Source organism: Musca autumnalis, unplaced genomic scaffold (genome assembly GCF_047663935.1).
Source record: "Musca autumnalis isolate F117 unplaced genomic scaffold, ASM4766393v1 scaffold_1, whole genome shotgun sequence".
NCBI lineage: Eukaryota > Metazoa > Arthropoda > Insecta > Diptera > Muscidae > Musca > Musca autumnalis.
The window spans coordinates 195319978-195337903 of NW_027411644.1; the positions used below are offsets into that span (position 1 = coordinate 195319978).

General features: G+C 40.7%; 1 protein-coding gene across 11 annotated transcripts in view; it reads right to left on the reverse strand.

The window, feature by feature from the left end:
* trp (transient receptor potential) overlaps positions 1–17926 on the reverse strand; it is a 95291-nt gene that overhangs the window by 50086 nt on the left and 27279 nt on the right. For all 11 annotated transcript variants that reach the window (XM_073959555.1, XM_073959554.1, XM_073959556.1 and 8 more), the window contains 7 exons: positions 13728–13929; positions 13384–13560; positions 6321–6555; positions 6102–6254; positions 5890–6035; positions 5450–5817; positions 5025–5382 (listed from right to left, as the gene is read on the reverse strand). In XM_073959555.1, coding sequence (XP_073815656.1) covers positions 5025–5382; positions 5450–5817; positions 5890–6035; positions 6102–6254; positions 6321–6555; positions 13384–13560; positions 13728–13929 — 1639 coding nt within the window. The remainder of the gene's footprint in view (positions 1–5024; positions 5383–5449; positions 5818–5889; positions 6036–6101; positions 6255–6320; positions 6556–13383; positions 13561–13727; positions 13930–17926) is intronic.

Genomic DNA, 17926 nt, shown 5'->3' on the forward strand with positions numbered 1-17926 from the left:
CTGACAGCTATCCCCATACATTCTGGGTCATTAGAGCCAGGCTCAAGCAAGACAAATATGTATTGAACAGACTGGTGCAATATGAAAGCTAATCCCCCACCTTCACTTCTGTTGCAGTTGTTGTGGAGCTTAGTTTCCCGGCAATAAAATCTCGTATTAGGGGCTATATTCACGCATCATGCAGCAACATTGTCTCTGTTGTAGTCCATCACATGGACGAGTCCAGAGCAACTCCTGTGATGGGTGCATCTATTGCATCTCACCATTACCTGTTGCATGCAACGTTGTCATGTTTACGACGTTTGATCGAAGGATAGTAGCGAAGTAGTAGGATTTGTCTTCCTTATACATCACTGTGCCCAGTACAAACCTATTTCACTTGGGCTTCTTTCTAGTGACCCATACATGGAGTGAAAGCAGCAGTAAAGTGTGGGACTTAGGAGGTAGATTTGCTTCATATGCACATGCCGTCGATGAATAGTTGTGTCCTGCGTTGTATGCCTGATATTAGTTTGACACTTTGGATTGCAATAATCATTATGAGCTTTGCCATTCATACCTAGGCAATGACCACGGCTCGTCGAGCAAATTTAAAGCTCCACATTTTGCACGGTGAACGAAGATGCTTCTACAAGGTGGTGCTCGTCAGACATCACCATTGTGGCACCTGGTTTGATAAATGATGTGTCCTGGCAACCTATCATTTCGCTTGGCTCAGACCACCTTCTTATCATCGTCTTCTTCAACAGGCCAACCGACCTCTAAACGTCATACGAACCATGGAAAGGATGATTTTCACGGGTTCAAAGAATTTACCAATCAACGCTTCAGAGAGTTGTCCATTTCCTCGGATCCTCGGATAGCTCAGTAAATTTTACGGGACATAATCACAACTGCAGTCGCTCGTTATATACCTGTTGGCCGAATACCCAAAATCTGAAGAAATTTCCCAACGAAGTTGGGACGGGACTCGCAAATGAGCGTGATAAGCTCCATCGTACCTGAAGGCTCAACAGTTAGAGTATTACTCTTGATGTTGACAGACTAGTAGGCGTTCATAAGAGGAAAAATTAGCCAAACCACCTGAAGCAATGCAGGATTGGTACAGGATTGGGTAAATTGTTGACAAGGGTTTTAATCACTCTCGAATTCGGTAAAGAAGGATCATAAAACGGCTGTTACCAATAACGACATGGCAGTCGCAGATGGGAAGGGTTCCCTGGAAGTTGCTACCGAGCGTATAAAAGGGCAGACACAAGCCAGGCTGGAGAATAGTCATTAAACAGCGGTCTACCTGGATACCAGATGAAAGGAAAAAGCGAATAGCCAGAAAAAGAGTGTGCTGTGCAAATTATGTAGGAATGCTCAAGAGTCGCTGTTTGGGCTTCGTGGGCCTGGAATAAAGTGATTTTAACTAACCTTCCTAGTGAAGTTAAAGAGCAGTCATGGGCCTGGACTTAAGAATAATGCTTTTAACTAAATAAATATAGTTCAAGAACTGAATCTAAGAATATTTGATATTGTTGAACATTTCCCCGTTTCGCCCACGACGGCTAGAACGCAAGGACAGACAATTGAGCAATATTTCGTTCAAGAGCTGTCATGGGCCAGAACACAAGAATAAAGTGTCAGGTATCTTATTTAAGAACCATCGTGGCCCGGAACACAAGAATAAAGTGATCGAAATTCCGTTACAGAGCCCTCGTGGGTCAGAACGTAGTAAGGAAGTGACCTATAACTCGTTCAAGAGCCGTCGTGTCCCGAAAAACACGAATAAAATGATGGATATTTGGTTCAAGAACCGCAGTGATCCAGATCACTGGAATAGATTTATCGATATCTCCATGAAAAGCCTTCGTGGTTTGGAACACAAGAATAAACTGATCGATATTTTATTCCATAACCGTCACGGACCAGAATGGTCGCGGACCAGAACGAAGAAAGAAAGTGATCGATAACTCGTTCAAGAGCCGTAGGGGCACGAAACTCAAGAATAAATAAACTGATCGACATTCCGTTTCAGAGCTGTCGTCGGCCTGATAAGAATAAGGTTATCGATATTCTGTTCCACAGCCGTCGTTGGTCAGAACACAAGAATAACGTGATCAGCATTCCGTTCCAGAGCAGTCGTGGACGTGAACTTAGAAAGAATATGACGGACAACGCATTCTAGAGCCGTCCCGTCCTGAAAAACAAGAATAAAGTGATCGATATTTGGAGTGATACAGATTACTGGAATACATGTATCTGTGTATATCTCCTTGAAAAGCCTTCGTGGTTTGGAACAGAAAGTTTATTCTATATTTCATTCCAGAGCCGTCACGGGCCAGAACGAAGGAAGAAAGTGACCGATAACTCTTTTAAGAGCCGTAGGGCCATGGAACACAAGAATAAATAAACTGATCGATATTCCGCTTCAAAGCCGTCGTGGGCCTGACAAAAATAAAGTGATTAACACAAGAATAAAATGACCGACATCTCGTTCCAGAGCCGAAGTTGGCCGGAACACTCGAAAAACGTGATCATTATTCCGTTCCAGAGCCATCGTGGACAAGAACGTAGAAAGAATGTGACCCAAAACTCATTCTAGAGCCGAACATCGCTATCTAATAGAACGCTTATAGCCAAGAGCCGTTGTTGTTGCTTGACGGACAATGCATTCCAGAGCCGTCCCGTCCTGAAAAACAAGAATAAAGTGATCGATATTTGGAGTGATACAGATTACTGGAATACATGTATCTGTGTATATCTCCTTGAAAAGCCTTCGTGGTTTGGAACAGAAAGTTTATTCTATATTTCATTCCAGAGCCGTCACGGGCCAGAACGAAGGAAGAAAGTGACCGATAACTCTTTTAAGAGCCGTAGGGCCATGGAACACAAGAATAAATAAACTGATCGATATTCCGCTTCAAAGCCGTCGTGGGCCTGACAAAAATAAAGTGATTAACACAAGAATAAAATGACCGACATCTCGTTCCAGAGCCGAAGTTGGCCGGAACACTCGAAAAACGTGATCATTATTCCGTTCCAGAGCCATCGTGGACAAGAACGTAGGAAGAATGTGACCCAAAACTCATTCTAGAGCCGAACATCGCTATCTAATAGAACGCTTATAGCCAAGAGCCGTTGTTGTTGCTGTTGTAACAGTGTTTTTATTTTATGTTCATTTTTTTTGCTTAATCTGGCTCTGGGTCTATTTATCTATCATATGGTGATAAGGATGACTCTCACGGTAATACCCGGGTCATTGTGTTGCTATACCGGAAGATTCTTTGTCTCCTCATGCAGATGATCCACTGAAGACATAAGGAGACACGCTATTGCTGATTTCATGGTGGTATTCTGACTGCTTAAAATATGTTTCGCGGACCACAATGGCGCCGCATAGCTTATGTAGTCAACAAGGATTCTCTGTCTGCATCCTAAGTGCTGCCGGCTAGGGACTTAAGAACGTTGTTCCTACATTTCGGCCTGTCGTAAATAGCTGTGGCATGCACAAACGTGAACATGCTGTCGAATGTGACCCCTGGAATCATGGGTTAGTTAGTGGTCGGAATTCTGCTACCAATCGATCGTGATACTCAGCCCATTGCTCACCTCCATAGTCCATTTGGTGAACAGAACGCCAAGATCGTACAATAAACTGAATACGTTACGATCTCAATGCTGTCAGGATGGGGTGGAATACAGGAAATGTAAAAGTTAGACAGTTCAGGAGATATCAACCTACCTTGGCCGAAAGGTTGTCTGTTCAATGTTCTTAAAAAGCGTGGAGTGATTGACAGCATCAAAGGCTTTTGATAAGTCGAGTCCCACCAACACTGTCGCACGGCTTGTTCTAGTTGAGTCCTCGACTAATATGTGGAGATGGCTTGCAGCGCTGTTGTCGTGCTTACGGAACCCAATCTGATGATCGGCAACTGGAAAGCTATATATGATGCTGGGGAGGAGTATAACCTCAAAGGGTCTTGGTCTGTGCGATTCGCCTTTGTTGACATTTTGCCTATCTTCAATAGCGGGAGGACCACCCTGACAATGTTTCAGATTTCGGTCACGATGTGTATGGCCAAGAGTCGTCGTAAGTCTTGAGAAAAGCTAGTCCCTTGATGACGACAGCCACAACACCGAAGTAGCCTACTTAAAGAAGGAACTTGTGGTTCCTGAACATAACGCAACTAGAATAAGTAGTAACTAAAACCCTATATTTCACTCGCAGTCAACAAAACAAAAAACATTGTTCCACAACATCCTATACGGGACAAGGGAGACTTCTCTCATATCAATGAGTGCACCCCGATTCATATTTAGCACAATGATATGGGACCTACTGTTTATCGCCGAGTCCGAACGGCGTGTCTTAAGACACCACTTGTGGAGAAGTTTTTCAAGGCTGAAATACTCAAGAAATGTCGCCAACATTACTGAGGGGTATTTTGCCACAGTTGAAAATTTTTTGATGTTGCCTGGCCGGGGAATCGAACCACCGACCTTCTGCGTGCAAGGCGGGCATGCATACCATTGCACCACGGTGGCACCCAACTTCACTCGCAGTCACTTCAATATAAATTTTCTGTGACGAACCCTACTTGCTCGAGTCTATCCCAGCAACCTCCATCTCATTAGGTACCATGTGTGAAACCTAAATTACCAACGAACCCAATGATTTGACAGGTAATATCTGCAGTTCCTCTGCAATAATTGTTATCCCAATGATTCCAATGTATCATGTGTTATTCTATTAATCCGAACCTAGAAGAAATGTCCATATAAAATTTTGGCATATTACAAAAGATCTCTCGGGCATCACTCCAATAATGGGCATTAACAAATTACACAAAATTGCCGCAGCACTATCAAACGGAGGAAAAGCAACATCAAAGTTATCCAAGACCCTCATAACTAGGATATAGTTAACTCCGGTACCGTATCTAAACTATTACAAAAACTTGTTTATTTGGTTCCCGGCAACTGTAGTAATCTCAATGTTCTCCCCTGTTTCCAAAAATCTTAATGAAAAAACTTACCATAAAACTCTTTGAACGTTTGCGTGACACCTTGCCGAATGCCTTTTTCATCAACTTAACCGAAGGCATCATATTGAATGGTGGTGGTACAGTGCCGCCATCTTCGAAATAACTCATCCATAGCTGGGCTCGGGCAAATTTCCATTCAACATCGGCACGTTCCGAGATGATTTGATAGGAATTGGACATCATGGCAATCAACATGTTGAGCAGGACAATAATATTGATTACGGAATATGAACCGAACATCAGCAACGCCCAAAAGCGTGTGAAACTCTTGATGCCAGCCAAATCGAATGATACCAAATCGACTAAGCCAAAGGAGGCCCAAAACAGAGACTGCGAAGTTTCAAAGAGGCTGTAATGGGAAAATAGAAAATATAATTTAAGATACAAAATCTGAGCTGTGATACGTTCGTTCCTACTTTGAAAAACGTCTCCATATGGTACAAGCCTTCTCTTGATCATCGAAATCGGCCACATCGGGATGTAAATGATAACACTTGTGTTGTTCCAATTCAGCATAGTACCACAACAATTGATTGAGACCGCAGCCGAAGGCAAACAGAACCAAAGTGTAGATGAAGAAGAACTTTATGATATCGATAATCATGCGGCCCAATGACACTTGCAACGGTCCCAAATGGGGATTTATGGAGAATATGTGTACCAGTTTCAAATAGGAAAATACCATGCCCGCAGCAAAGGCACCTTCGGACAACAGCATAGGATCAAATGGATGCCAATGTTCACGTGGAAAGAAGGGATCTATATTACGATACCAAAGATCACGCTGCAAAAGATGTCGAAGCAAATTAAATTCAAAATGCTTTATGTGGCCATACAATTATCCAAACACACTTACATGCACCACAATCCAGGCTGTGGCTCGACACAGTATCCAGGTCACATAAAACATATTTGATATAAAATCCACTATGTTCCACAGATCTTGTATATACTCCAATAGGCCATCCGAATACAGAGATTTCAATTCGCCAAATATTAAACCTAAAAATTGTGAGTTTACATTTTCCGAATGATGGAGGTACGATGGAGGTACAATGTCATACTTACTGCTAATATACATAATAATACCCAATTCAATGGGACCGGGTAAAGAGCCACGTTCATGTTTTCGCCAATCCTCCAACATAGCCAACATCCATGGAAAGCCAATTAACTCAAACATTATCTGGACGATACGTAAGGAAGCGGCGCCCAAAAGCACTGTAATTTGTACATTTTGGGAAGTCATTTTTTGTGAATATGTTCTGAATTCCTTCGGGGACTTACTCAAAAACACCATATAAGAGCAAGAATGGGAAATGAATTTGATGAAAGGTTTCTTCATAAATTTGCCAGCATCAGAATCCGGACACATTAGGTAGTTCATACTGTTAATGGGAAACATGCATCCTAATTTCATTACATCCATAATTTGTTGCGATGTCTGTTTACGACGAAAACCGGGTAGACCCTCATACCAAATGGCCGCAAGCAGCTGTTGAACATTAGGATGGGCAACAAACTGTAATAAAAAGAACATGTAATACAATTGTTAAGTTCCTCTACTATTTCTTTCCTGTCCACAATTTTAGGTACAGAAATTTTATGACCACGGCATACAGTGGGAAAAAATACCGATCTAGCGTGCAGAAAATCAAAAAATGGACGGTTCCCACGATATGGGTGGAAGTAGGAAAATTAATGCAGTGATGCGTCTTCAAACAAACTGTTAAATACAAGTTTTTATTACTTAAAATGACAGAACGGGTTGATTTTGAACTCTTATTATCCCCACCACCATAAATTATGTATATTCAAATCAGATTTCAGCCATTTCGGTTGGATATGTGGGTGAAATTTTAAAAATACCTAAAATCGGGCGGTACAGTTCTATGGGGGCTATATCAAAAAGTGGACCTGTACCGACAAATGTCTGTCGGAATATTTTATATTCCCAATGAAGACAAAATGCTAAATTTCAGCCATTTCAGTTGGATAATGCGGCTAAAATCTAAAAATTACCGAAATCGGGCGGTACCTTCTTCCTATGGGTGTTATATCAAAAAGTGTACCTGTAACGACAATGCTCTGTCGGAATATTTTATACTATTTACGAAGACTAAATGTGGAATTTCAGCCATTTCATTTGAATAATGCGGCTAAAATCACAAAATTACATAAATCGAGAGGTACTGCCCTATGGGAGTTATACAAAAAAAAAAAAAAAAAAATATATATATATATATATATATATATATATAAAGAAAACTAAATCGACCAAATATATCAATAAATGAAGTAAAATTGTCAATCTAAAGCTATTCTTATCATAATTATGGATAAACATACAATAAAACATCGACTTTTATTTTCTGCACGCTATATCTGCATTTTTTCCCACTGTGCGACACCGTTATATGGACCCATTATCAAAGTGTGGACCAATGTCGACAATTTTTGGTAGAGAAGTTGTGTGAACGTCAAATGTCATATTACGGATAATTCGGTCAACAAATGCAGCTAAACTCCTCAAAAAACCTAAAATCGGCAGGCACACTTATATGGGGGCTATACCAAAGCGTGGACCTATGTTAAGAATTTTTGGTGGTGAAGATTTGTGACCACTGGGAACTTTAAATATCAAATTACGGATAGTTCGGCTAAAAATTGTAGCCAGTATTATCAAAATTTCGAAAATCGGGAGCCTTTGTTGAAAATTATTTGTTGAGATGTTTTATTGGGAATCTCAAATGTTATATTACGGATAGTTCGGTCAACAAATGCAGCTAAACTCCTCAATAAATCTAAAATCGGCAGTCACCCTTATATAGGGGCTATACCAAAACGTGGACCTATGTTGATTTAATTTTTGGTGGACATGTTTAGTGACTGCTGGGAACCTCAAATGTCAAATTACTGACAGTTCGGTTAAAAATTGTACCTAATATCCTCAGAATACCGAAAATCGACACGTACCCAAACAACCCGTATACCAAAACATGGACCTAAGTTGAAAAATACCGAAAATCGGGAGATACCATTATATGGGCCCCATTCCAACTCATGGACCTAGTTAACAAATTTTGGTGCTGAAGTTTTGTGACCACTGGGAACCTTAAATATCAAATTGTAACCAATATTATCAAAATTTCGAAATTCGGAAGGTACCGTTATGTGGGACTAAACCAAAACATAAACCTTTGTTGAAAAGTTCTGTTGGGTCCACTGCGAACCTCAAATGTCTTATTACGGATAGTTCGGTCAACAAATGCAGCTAAACTCCCCTTATATGAGGGCTATACTAAAATATGGACCTATGTTGACATTTTTTGTGGAGAAGTTTCGTGACCACTAGGAATCCAAAATGTAAAATTTCGGTCAAAAAGTGTAGCTAAAATCCTGAAAATACAAAGAATCGGGAGGTACCGTTATATAAGGGCAATACCAAAACATGGACGTACGTTGAAAATTTTTAGTGGATAAGTATTGTGACAATTAGGAATCTAAAATTTCAAATTACAGGTAGTTAGTTCCGTCAAAAATTGTACCGTTATAAGGGGGCTATACCAACACATGGACCAATGTTGACTATTTTTGATGGAAATGTTTTGTGACCACTGGGGACCTCAAATGTTAAATTACAGGTAGCTTGGTCCAAAAATTAGCTAAAAATAACGAATATCAGGAGGTACCGTTATATGGGGGCTATACCAAAACATGGAGCAATGTTGTCTATTTTTGGTAGAGAAGTTTTGTGGCCACTGAGAACCTCTAATGGTCAACAAATGTACCAAAAATCCTCAAAAGACCGTAAATCGGGAGGTACCGTTATATTGGGGCAATACCGAAACACGGACCTATGTTGATTATATTTAGTGCAGATATTTTGTGACCTTTGTGAACCTCAAATTACAGGTAGTTTGGTTCAAAAACGTATCGAATCGAAATGTATGTAATCGGGAGTTACCGTTATGTGGGGGCTATACTAAAATGTGGATCTATGTTTACAATTTTTTATGGAGATGTTTTGTGACCAATGGGGTCCTCAAATGTTAAATTACTGGTAGTTCAGTCCAAAAGTGTAGCTTAAATCCGCAAAATACCGAAAATCGGGCTATAGCAAAACATGGACCGATATAGCCAATCTTCGAACTTGACTTGCCAGTGGAAAGAAGAAACGCTGGTGAAAAATAAAGAGTTCTCACAATCTAGTTGTTGTTATTGTTCTTGTAACAGTATTTGATCAGTTTGTATGTTCGTTTTCGCCTTAATCTGGCTCTAGGTCTATCTCCAGTTCTAGGAATGTGGGATAGGATGTAATCACAGATCTACTGGAGTTAGTTGAGTAGGTTTGGCAGGGCAGTTGTTAAGGTGCGAATTGTCGTGCGGGCAAGATGTTTTGCACGGTGTTATCGATCCTTGCCCTATAGGAATTCAGACCATCCCAAACGGAGTTGAGCCTAAACTTACTCTGGTTTGTCGTGGCAGCTGACGCTTCTCAGCTGCGATAGATGGGGGATGTTCTCCGAGGACCGCATTCACACGATGGTTGTTGCGACTGCATCCGTGTGAACGCTATTTAAACATGCTTGATAGGCCTGTTGATCTAAGGGTTCTCTTGTAACGTTGGACCTCTCTTTTTAGATCATGAAGCTCCCTAACTACATGCCTTGGTGGGGGGTTCTATCCGCCATATGATGATTAGAATGGCTCCCACGCTAACACCCGAGCAAGTACTGCAATGGAAGCATACCATTGTGTTGCTGTACTGGAAGAATCTTTGTCGAAAACATGGTTAATCCCACGGCAGCGGGTTCTTTCGTACAGGATTGACGCGAAACCACGGAGTTTCGGCTAGAGTGCGGCATTCTCACAGGTTTGAATATTTTTCCATTGCGTTCCACTTATATGCGCCGCATACCTTACCACAGACCGACCTATCGTCTGGAGGGTTGTCTTGTCCTCAATCAGCGTGGAATGCTTGACAGTATCAAAGGCTTTTGATAAGTCGAGCGTCTCCGGTTGAGTCCTTGACTAATATGTGTGGAGATGGCGTGTAGCGCTGTTGTGGTACTGGTGATCGCCAACTGCATAGCTATTTTTGACGCTGGGGAGGACTAAAGACGTAAGGGTCTTTGCTACGGACGACTAAATCGAAATCAGTCTCAAAGACATAAAGTAATAAAGACCTGACAAAATGCATGCAACAAAAAAATGTTTACGAAACTTTGTGTAGAAACATTACCCTTAACAGATTGCAGTTAATTCAAAATCGCAACCAAGGAGGAACATTTCATGTAATGGTATCAGAAACGAAATTTATGAATTCAAGGATCTATTCAAGAATAATTCTATGTCAACTGGATAGGTAAATTCGGTTAAATACGTAAAAATGTATAAAAGAAAAAAATGTTATATCACCATATCGTGATATAACATTATGTTAAATTCAAAAGCCATTCACTGAAGAATGATAGCAAACAAAATGTCTTATCTTGTTGTATTTATGTCTTTGTCAGTCTGTACTATTCACCTTTGCTGGTATCCTCGACTGGCTTTATAGTCACTGTGGGTGACTATCGACAGGTTGTCGGCTCATCCAGCTGTTCGAGCATTAACATGGAGATCCCATCAGCGCCTAACGCTTTAGGTGATTTAGTGTTCCTGATGATATTCGCAACAACATCCATTGTAAATTGTGGTGGTTCTTCCTCGGCAGGAAGAGATTTAATGCAATGTAGTGCTCTTCTCTTCGCCCTATCACTCCAGGGGTGTTCGACAAACTGTCGATTGAAATAACTTGCGCACCTCTTTGAATAAGTCGGCGGAACTTCGTCAAACGTGACCAAGCTCCTACCTTCCTTCTTTCTAGGGTTCGAGAGCAAATTAGCCGTTTGCATACAATTTACTTACTCCAATGTTGCAACTCTTCAGATGATATAATCACTTGTTTCGCTTATGCTTACCGACCAACCTGTTAACATCTAGTGTCAGCCCCACTTACTCTGGGGTCACTGGGGTTGGCACGACGAACCTCAACACTCACATTTGCTATTTCGATCGCCTCTTTTGGGAAGTTTGGTCTCACTTCGGATATTCGACCAGCAGGTATAAGACGCGCGGCAGCAGCAGTTATGATGTCTCGGAATGTCCTTTCTGCTACCCGGGCATCAGAAGGGTTGGACAGATCTCTGAAGCGGTTATTAGTGAACTCTCTGAAATTCAGCCAATTAGCTTTCCAAAGACTGATGAAAGTGCGGCGTTCAGAGGTGATGATATCGGGCAGTCTGTGGATGGAGACAATTTTGGGGAGATGGTATGATCTAATTGAAACGACGGGTGGTCAGGTGACACGATGGTTAAGTCTGGCGAACTGTGACACTTCCGATAATTCTGGCCACAACTCATGATGAGCATTAAATTGCCCCAAGACCAGACGGATACAATCTTCCAAAGCGATCTAATGGGTTGCGTCTATAACCTCGAGTAAAGCAATTTATCGGCCGGATGTATACGTTCTGTTACTCTACCTTGGCAGTTCCACGCCTGACTGCTACCCCCATACATCACATGCACGGGTTATTAGAGCCAGGCTCAAGGGAGATAGGTTTGTATTGAACAAACTGGTGCAATAGGAAGACTAATCTCTCACCCCTTCTTCTGGTGCGATACTTCCTTAGTGCGTTGTAACCTTCACAACGCTGTAAGCTACAGTAATTGTTGAGCTTGCACCGCCACAAAAACGCCAGCCCCAAAAGACTGCCTTAAACAATAAAGATTCCTTTCAGCTCGTCTATAATCACTCCCTTCTCGTCTCGTCTATATAAAGGCTATCTTCAGCTAGTCTATACAGATTTCCTTCAGCTAGTCTATACAGACTCCATTCAGCTCGTCTAAACAGACTCCATTCAGCTCGTCTACACAGACTCTCTTCAGCTCGTCTATACAGACTCCATTCAGCTCGTCTATACAGACTCCCCTCAGCTCGTCTATACAGACTCCCTTCAGCTCGTCTTTAAAGACTTCCTTCAGCTCGTCCATAAAGACTCCCTTCTGGTTATCTTAAAGACTTCTTTCAGCTCGTCTATAAAGACTCTTTTCCGCTCGTCTATGAAGACCCCTTGTGGTCGTCTATAAAGACTCCCTTCTGGTCGTCTATAAATACTACCTTAAGCTCATTTATAAACACTCCCTTCAGCTCGTCTATAAAGATTTCTATCAGCTCGTCTATAAAGACTCCCTTCAGCTCGTCTATAAAGACTCCATTCTGCTCGTCTATGAAGACTCCCTTCTGGTCGTCTATAAAGACTGCCTTCTGTGCGTCTATAAAGACTGCCTTCTGTGCGTCTATAAAGACTGCCTTCTGTGCGTCTATAAAGACTCCCTTCTGGTCGTCTAAATAGACTCCCTTCAGCTCGTCTATAAAGACTCCCTTCAGCTCGTCTGTAAAGACTCCCTTCTGCTCGTCTATAAATACTCCCTTCAGCTCGTCTATAAAGACTCTTTTCTGCTCGTCTATAAACACTCCCTTCAGCTCGTCTGTAAAGACTCCCTTCTGGTCGTCTACAACGACGTCTTTCAGCTTGTCTATAAATACTCCCTTCAGCTCGTATATAAAGACTACCTTCGAGTCGTCTATAAAGACTTCCTTCAGCACATCTATTAAGACTCCTTCTGCTCGTCTATAAAGTCTCCCTTCTGGTCGTCTATAAAGACTTCCTTCAGCTCATCTATAAATACTCCCTTTAGCTCGTCTATAAAGACTCCCTTCTAGTCGCCCATAAAGATTTCCTTCAGTTCATCTATAAAGACTCCCTTCTAGTCGCCCATAAAGATTTCCTTCAGTTCATCTATAAATACTCCCTTCAGCTCGTTTATAAAGACTCCATTCTAGTCGCCTATAAAGACTTCCTTCAGGACATCTATAAATGCTCTCTTCTGCTCGTTTATAAAGTGTCCCTTCTGCTCGTGTATAAAGACTTCCTTCAGCTCGTGTGTAAAGACTTCCTTCAGCTCGTCTATAAAGACTTCCTTCAGCTCGTCTATAAAGACTCCCTTCAACTCGTCTGTAAAGACTCCCTTCTGGTTGTCTATAAAGATTTCCTTCAGCTCATCTATAAATACTCCCTTCATCTCGTCAATAAAGACTCCCTTCTAGTCGCATATAAAGGCCTCCTTCACCTCATCTATAAATACTGCCTCCAGCTCCTCTTAAAGGACTCCCTTCAGCTCGTCTATAAAGACTTCCTGCAGTTCCCTTCAACTCGAGTATACAATTCACTTTGATGGCCTTTTCATACTCTCTTATGGTTATCAGTAAAGATTCCCTTCGAACGTTTTAAAGACTTACCGTTTTTTGTTTGAAACGAATAGCCAACTTCAATCTTTCCAAGGTTTGTCTTTTTCCAGGGAACCAAATATCATTGGATGGCTCATGATTAAAATTTAACATAACTTCAAGCTCCGTGGAAGTTCGTACATGATCCAAAAGTGACGTTACAAACTCTTGAACACCAGCTCGCATCTCCTGCAAGAAATTCGAAAAATGTTGGGTTAAAAATGAAAGTAATAAAGAATCGGTTGCCCTAAATTAAAACCAACGCTTCGGAAGATTTGTTAAAATCTTTAAAATACATCAGTAAGTCCTGTCTTGCTTTGGAGTCTCCTAAAAACTTATAAATATATCCCACTTACCCCATATTCTGCACGAAATTCCGATTCCATAGTTTGTAGACGTTTCAATTCCCAAGCCAATTCGAATGCTGTCAGGACCGGATCACGTGAACTCAAAGCAATTAAAGAGCTAGCCGATAAAGCACGATAAGCATTAATACGTGATTGTGAATGCCGCAAAGAATCGGATTCCTGTGAAGTGACACACTCATCACAGCCACATCTAAAATAAAGTAAAAAAATATTTGTTTAATAATGTTTAAGATCCCAAGAAACACTTTGAAGCTAATAAATAATGTAAAATGTCCAGCGAGCGTTGGCATGAAGCAAATTGTCTCTCGCTATTCTTGGTCTGTTAATAAATCCAATTTTCCTTCGTAAGGCCATTACACTTTGGAAAGATGTGAATTTTTTATTTGGAAATGTTTTTACTGAGGATAATGGCCAGCCATTACGTGGTTTCATTTTTACCATCGTGGGAGGGATAGTCTTTTAGGTAGTTTTTTATTCATAATTTTTCTAGCTTAGGTTTGTTCAAAGGAAGGAAAGAATTTATCTCACCATACGTTTCAATTATTGTTATGTAATATATTGTAAAAAACAACACAAGTGATAACATACATGTGTATGTATGGACGAGTATGTATGGGATTTTTACAGGACGTTTTTACTCTGCAACAGATAATCCAATTTTTTACAAACATATAATTGGTACGTATAAAAAAACTGACCTACATTTTTGTTTTGTTAATGGATGTTGTTGTAATACTACTTTTTGGGGGGTAAATAAGGAATGTAAATAGGACCAGTAAGTAGCTAGCTATATATGTATGTATATAACTCTGCCATAAGATAAAAGATCATTACCGAAAAAATTAAATAAATATTTTTCAAATAGCTAACCAGATATCAGTGCTAAATTTCTGTACATGATCAAGCATGATATGAAGTGTTTCAGCGCTTCATAAACTCAAAAAACTTTTTTATTGACTTATGACAAACTCGTAGTAAATGAGCTGTAACTCGTTGAGTTTTAGAGATAACAACGTGAAAATTTCACTCAAGATAAAGTAGAAGTCGTAGAAACAAGTAAAAAAGTATCAGTCGTCTTTGGCGACAGAGATATACCCTCAGCCTATGTGAATTGAAACTTTCATCTACGGACTGATCGAATGTATTTAGAATTTTCACAATTTTGTGTCCCTTTTTGGACATTTGAATTTGCCGACAAAAATGTGTATTAGGATTAAAGTTCAAAAGTATTACGGAGGAGATATTTAAAGGAATGGACCGACATTGTCCATTATGGAGGTGGATCTTATTTTGAGAGTCATATCTTTTTGATAGATATGGCGCCCACTAGTCATTTCAGTGGGTCATCGTATAACTTTTGGACAAGTATGCCAGGAAGCATGGGCTTGTCCACGGAAAACATAATATGGCTGTAAATAGCACCACAACGAACAGCATTTCCAAAGGATTTTCGACACAAATGTTGAACTTCTGTGGGGGAGGTACCCTAAGGAGAGGACCGATATGGGCCATTTTAGAAATTAAACTAAATTTGGACGAAACATTAGGAGATCCAAAGTTTGTACCAAATTGGTTACCCCGTTCAAGGGATATCGTGCATACCATTTTAGTGACATTTTCTAAATATAGGGGGTTGTACCGGAAGTTGTGGACCGGTATTGCTTATCTTCGAACTGAAACTAAGTTTGGAGAAAATATGACGAAGGCCACATTTTGGACTAAATCGTTTGATCAGTTCGAGGGTTATCGTGCTCTCCAGCCACTGCATATGTTGCCATAGGTAGTTTTAAACCTTTCGGGCTGTTTTCTCAAGAAGTATGAACTTGCCCTTATGAAACTTGTACCGGCGTATGTGTATGTAACAAGTTGTTATAACAAAGATCAAAGCGATTCGACAGCAGGTCTCAAACTGAACTTTTCCAAAATTTTGTATGGGAGGTATCCGAAGAAGTCTACCGATTGAGTCCATATCAGAACCTCATCACAGTCTGGTAGAAGTTTCACGATGTGCAAAGTATGGACCAAATCAGTTGCTCCCTTCAAGAGTTATCGTGCGCACAAATTTTCCGAACATTTTCGAATTTTTGTGGGGGAGGTACCTGAAGGAGTGGACCGATATAACCCATCGTCGAACTTAAACTAAGTTTGGACAAAACATTACTAATGCCAAATTTTTGGAGCGAATCGGTTGATCTGTTCAGGAGTTGTCGTGCGCTCCAGCCAGACAGACAAACGAACGGACATATCTAAATCAACTCCAAATTTCTGAACCGGATTTCTTCCATCATACCGATGAGTCACATTTTGCCCGTATGAAAGTGTATATACCTTAGTTATCATAAATGTTGACGGTATACAAATTATAAAAAAAACAATTTTTTTTTTAAAAATTTAAAATTTTTTTCAAAAAATATAAAATTTGTTTAAAAATGAAAAAAACACTCCTCAGGTTTTTTATAAAAAGCACACATTTTTACATATGTAATTTAAATTTTAAAAAAGTGTTAAACGGACGGAAAGGGACTGTTACCAAAGATTAGTCTGAAAGAGGACACTCGCAGGCATCTTTCTGCGAATACCAAACCTTGTTCCATATTGTTTCCTAAAAGTTCTACTCCACTAAAATTGGAATTTCACGAAAATTTAGGGCCTGTTTCACAATGTCGAAAGAAAATGATTGCGAATGAAAAACATGTAAACTTTGGTTTTCATGGCAATATTGACTTTGTGTTTGCTTTAAAACAAATACAAAATTTAAAAATCATACACGTAGTGAAACAGGCTGTTTGTACCTGAGGAAAAATAATATAGCTCACTGCGTGTAAACGCTACGGTAATTTATTAAAACGATTCTTAAAGGCAACAATCCTACCTACCTAAAAAAACAATGAACGCGATATCTGTTATAGTTTCCGAGAACTAGTTATTTATTTCTATTGCCGTATTTAGGAGCACGCCACGCCCACACCTTCCAATATATTGGCCTAATTTTTTGTCTCCTAAGTTTCATTATAATTACAATCGAATTAACAATCGGTGACGATTGGTCAGGAAACCTGATTTCTGAACCATTGTGCCCCGCATAACTTACCACAGACCGACCTATTGCGTTTTATATGGTTAACAGGGTTTCTTTATCTGCACCCAGAGTGCTGTCGGCTAGGGACTTTAGGACTTTGTTCCTACATTTCAGCTATTCACAGATGGCTGTGACATGTGCGGAACGTGAACATGCTGTCAAATGTACACCCTAGAATCTTGAGGTAGTTGTTGGTCGGAATTCCGGTTCCATAGACCACGACATTCAACTCAGTTCTCAACTCTGCAGCCCATGTGGTGAACCTAGTGAGCGTAAATTTAGTGGCGGATATTTGCATATTCCTCGCGTGGAAAAGGTGTTAAGATCTGTCAAATAGGAGTTCAGCCTTTCACAAATTACATCAGGGAAGGTACCCAAGATTGTACAATAATCCGTAAATCTTACGATCTCAATGCCGCCTGGAGGGGGTGGAATACAGGAAAGGTACAAGTCAAACAGTTCCGGAATAACCACCCCACCTTGGGAAACTCGCTGCTTCACTCTACTGGGCTTGAAATTCTTGTTCCTGAATTCCACGTACGACTGGAGTTCGCACAAATAATTGAGTATCCAACGTTTCAAACTTATACGGGAGGTAGACTGTTCGATGTCCTCAAACAGCGTGGATAGCTTGACAGTATCAAAGGTTTTTGATAAGTCGGACGCCACCAACACTGCCCTATCGCACGGCGCTGTTGTCATTCTGCGTGCGAAACCCAACGTTTCAAACTTATACGGGAGGTTGACTGTTCGATGTCCTCAAACAGCGTGGATAGCTTGACAGTATCAAAGGTTTTTGATAAGTCGGACGCCACCAACACTGCCCTATCGCACGGCGCTGTTGTCATTCTGCGTGCGAAACCCATGCTGATGATCGGCAACTGGATAGCTATTTCTGACGCTGGGGAGGACTAAAGCCTCAAGGGTCTTTGCTACGGGCGACAAAAGCGAAATCCATTTGTACGATTCGCCTTCGCTGACATGACGATGTGGGTGGCTAGCGACAGGTTGAGAACTTTAGTGAGATACTCGATTCCCGGCTCACCCAGGTGTTTCAGCACTACCATGGAGATTTCATCAGGGTCCAACGCTTTCGATTTTTTAGCGT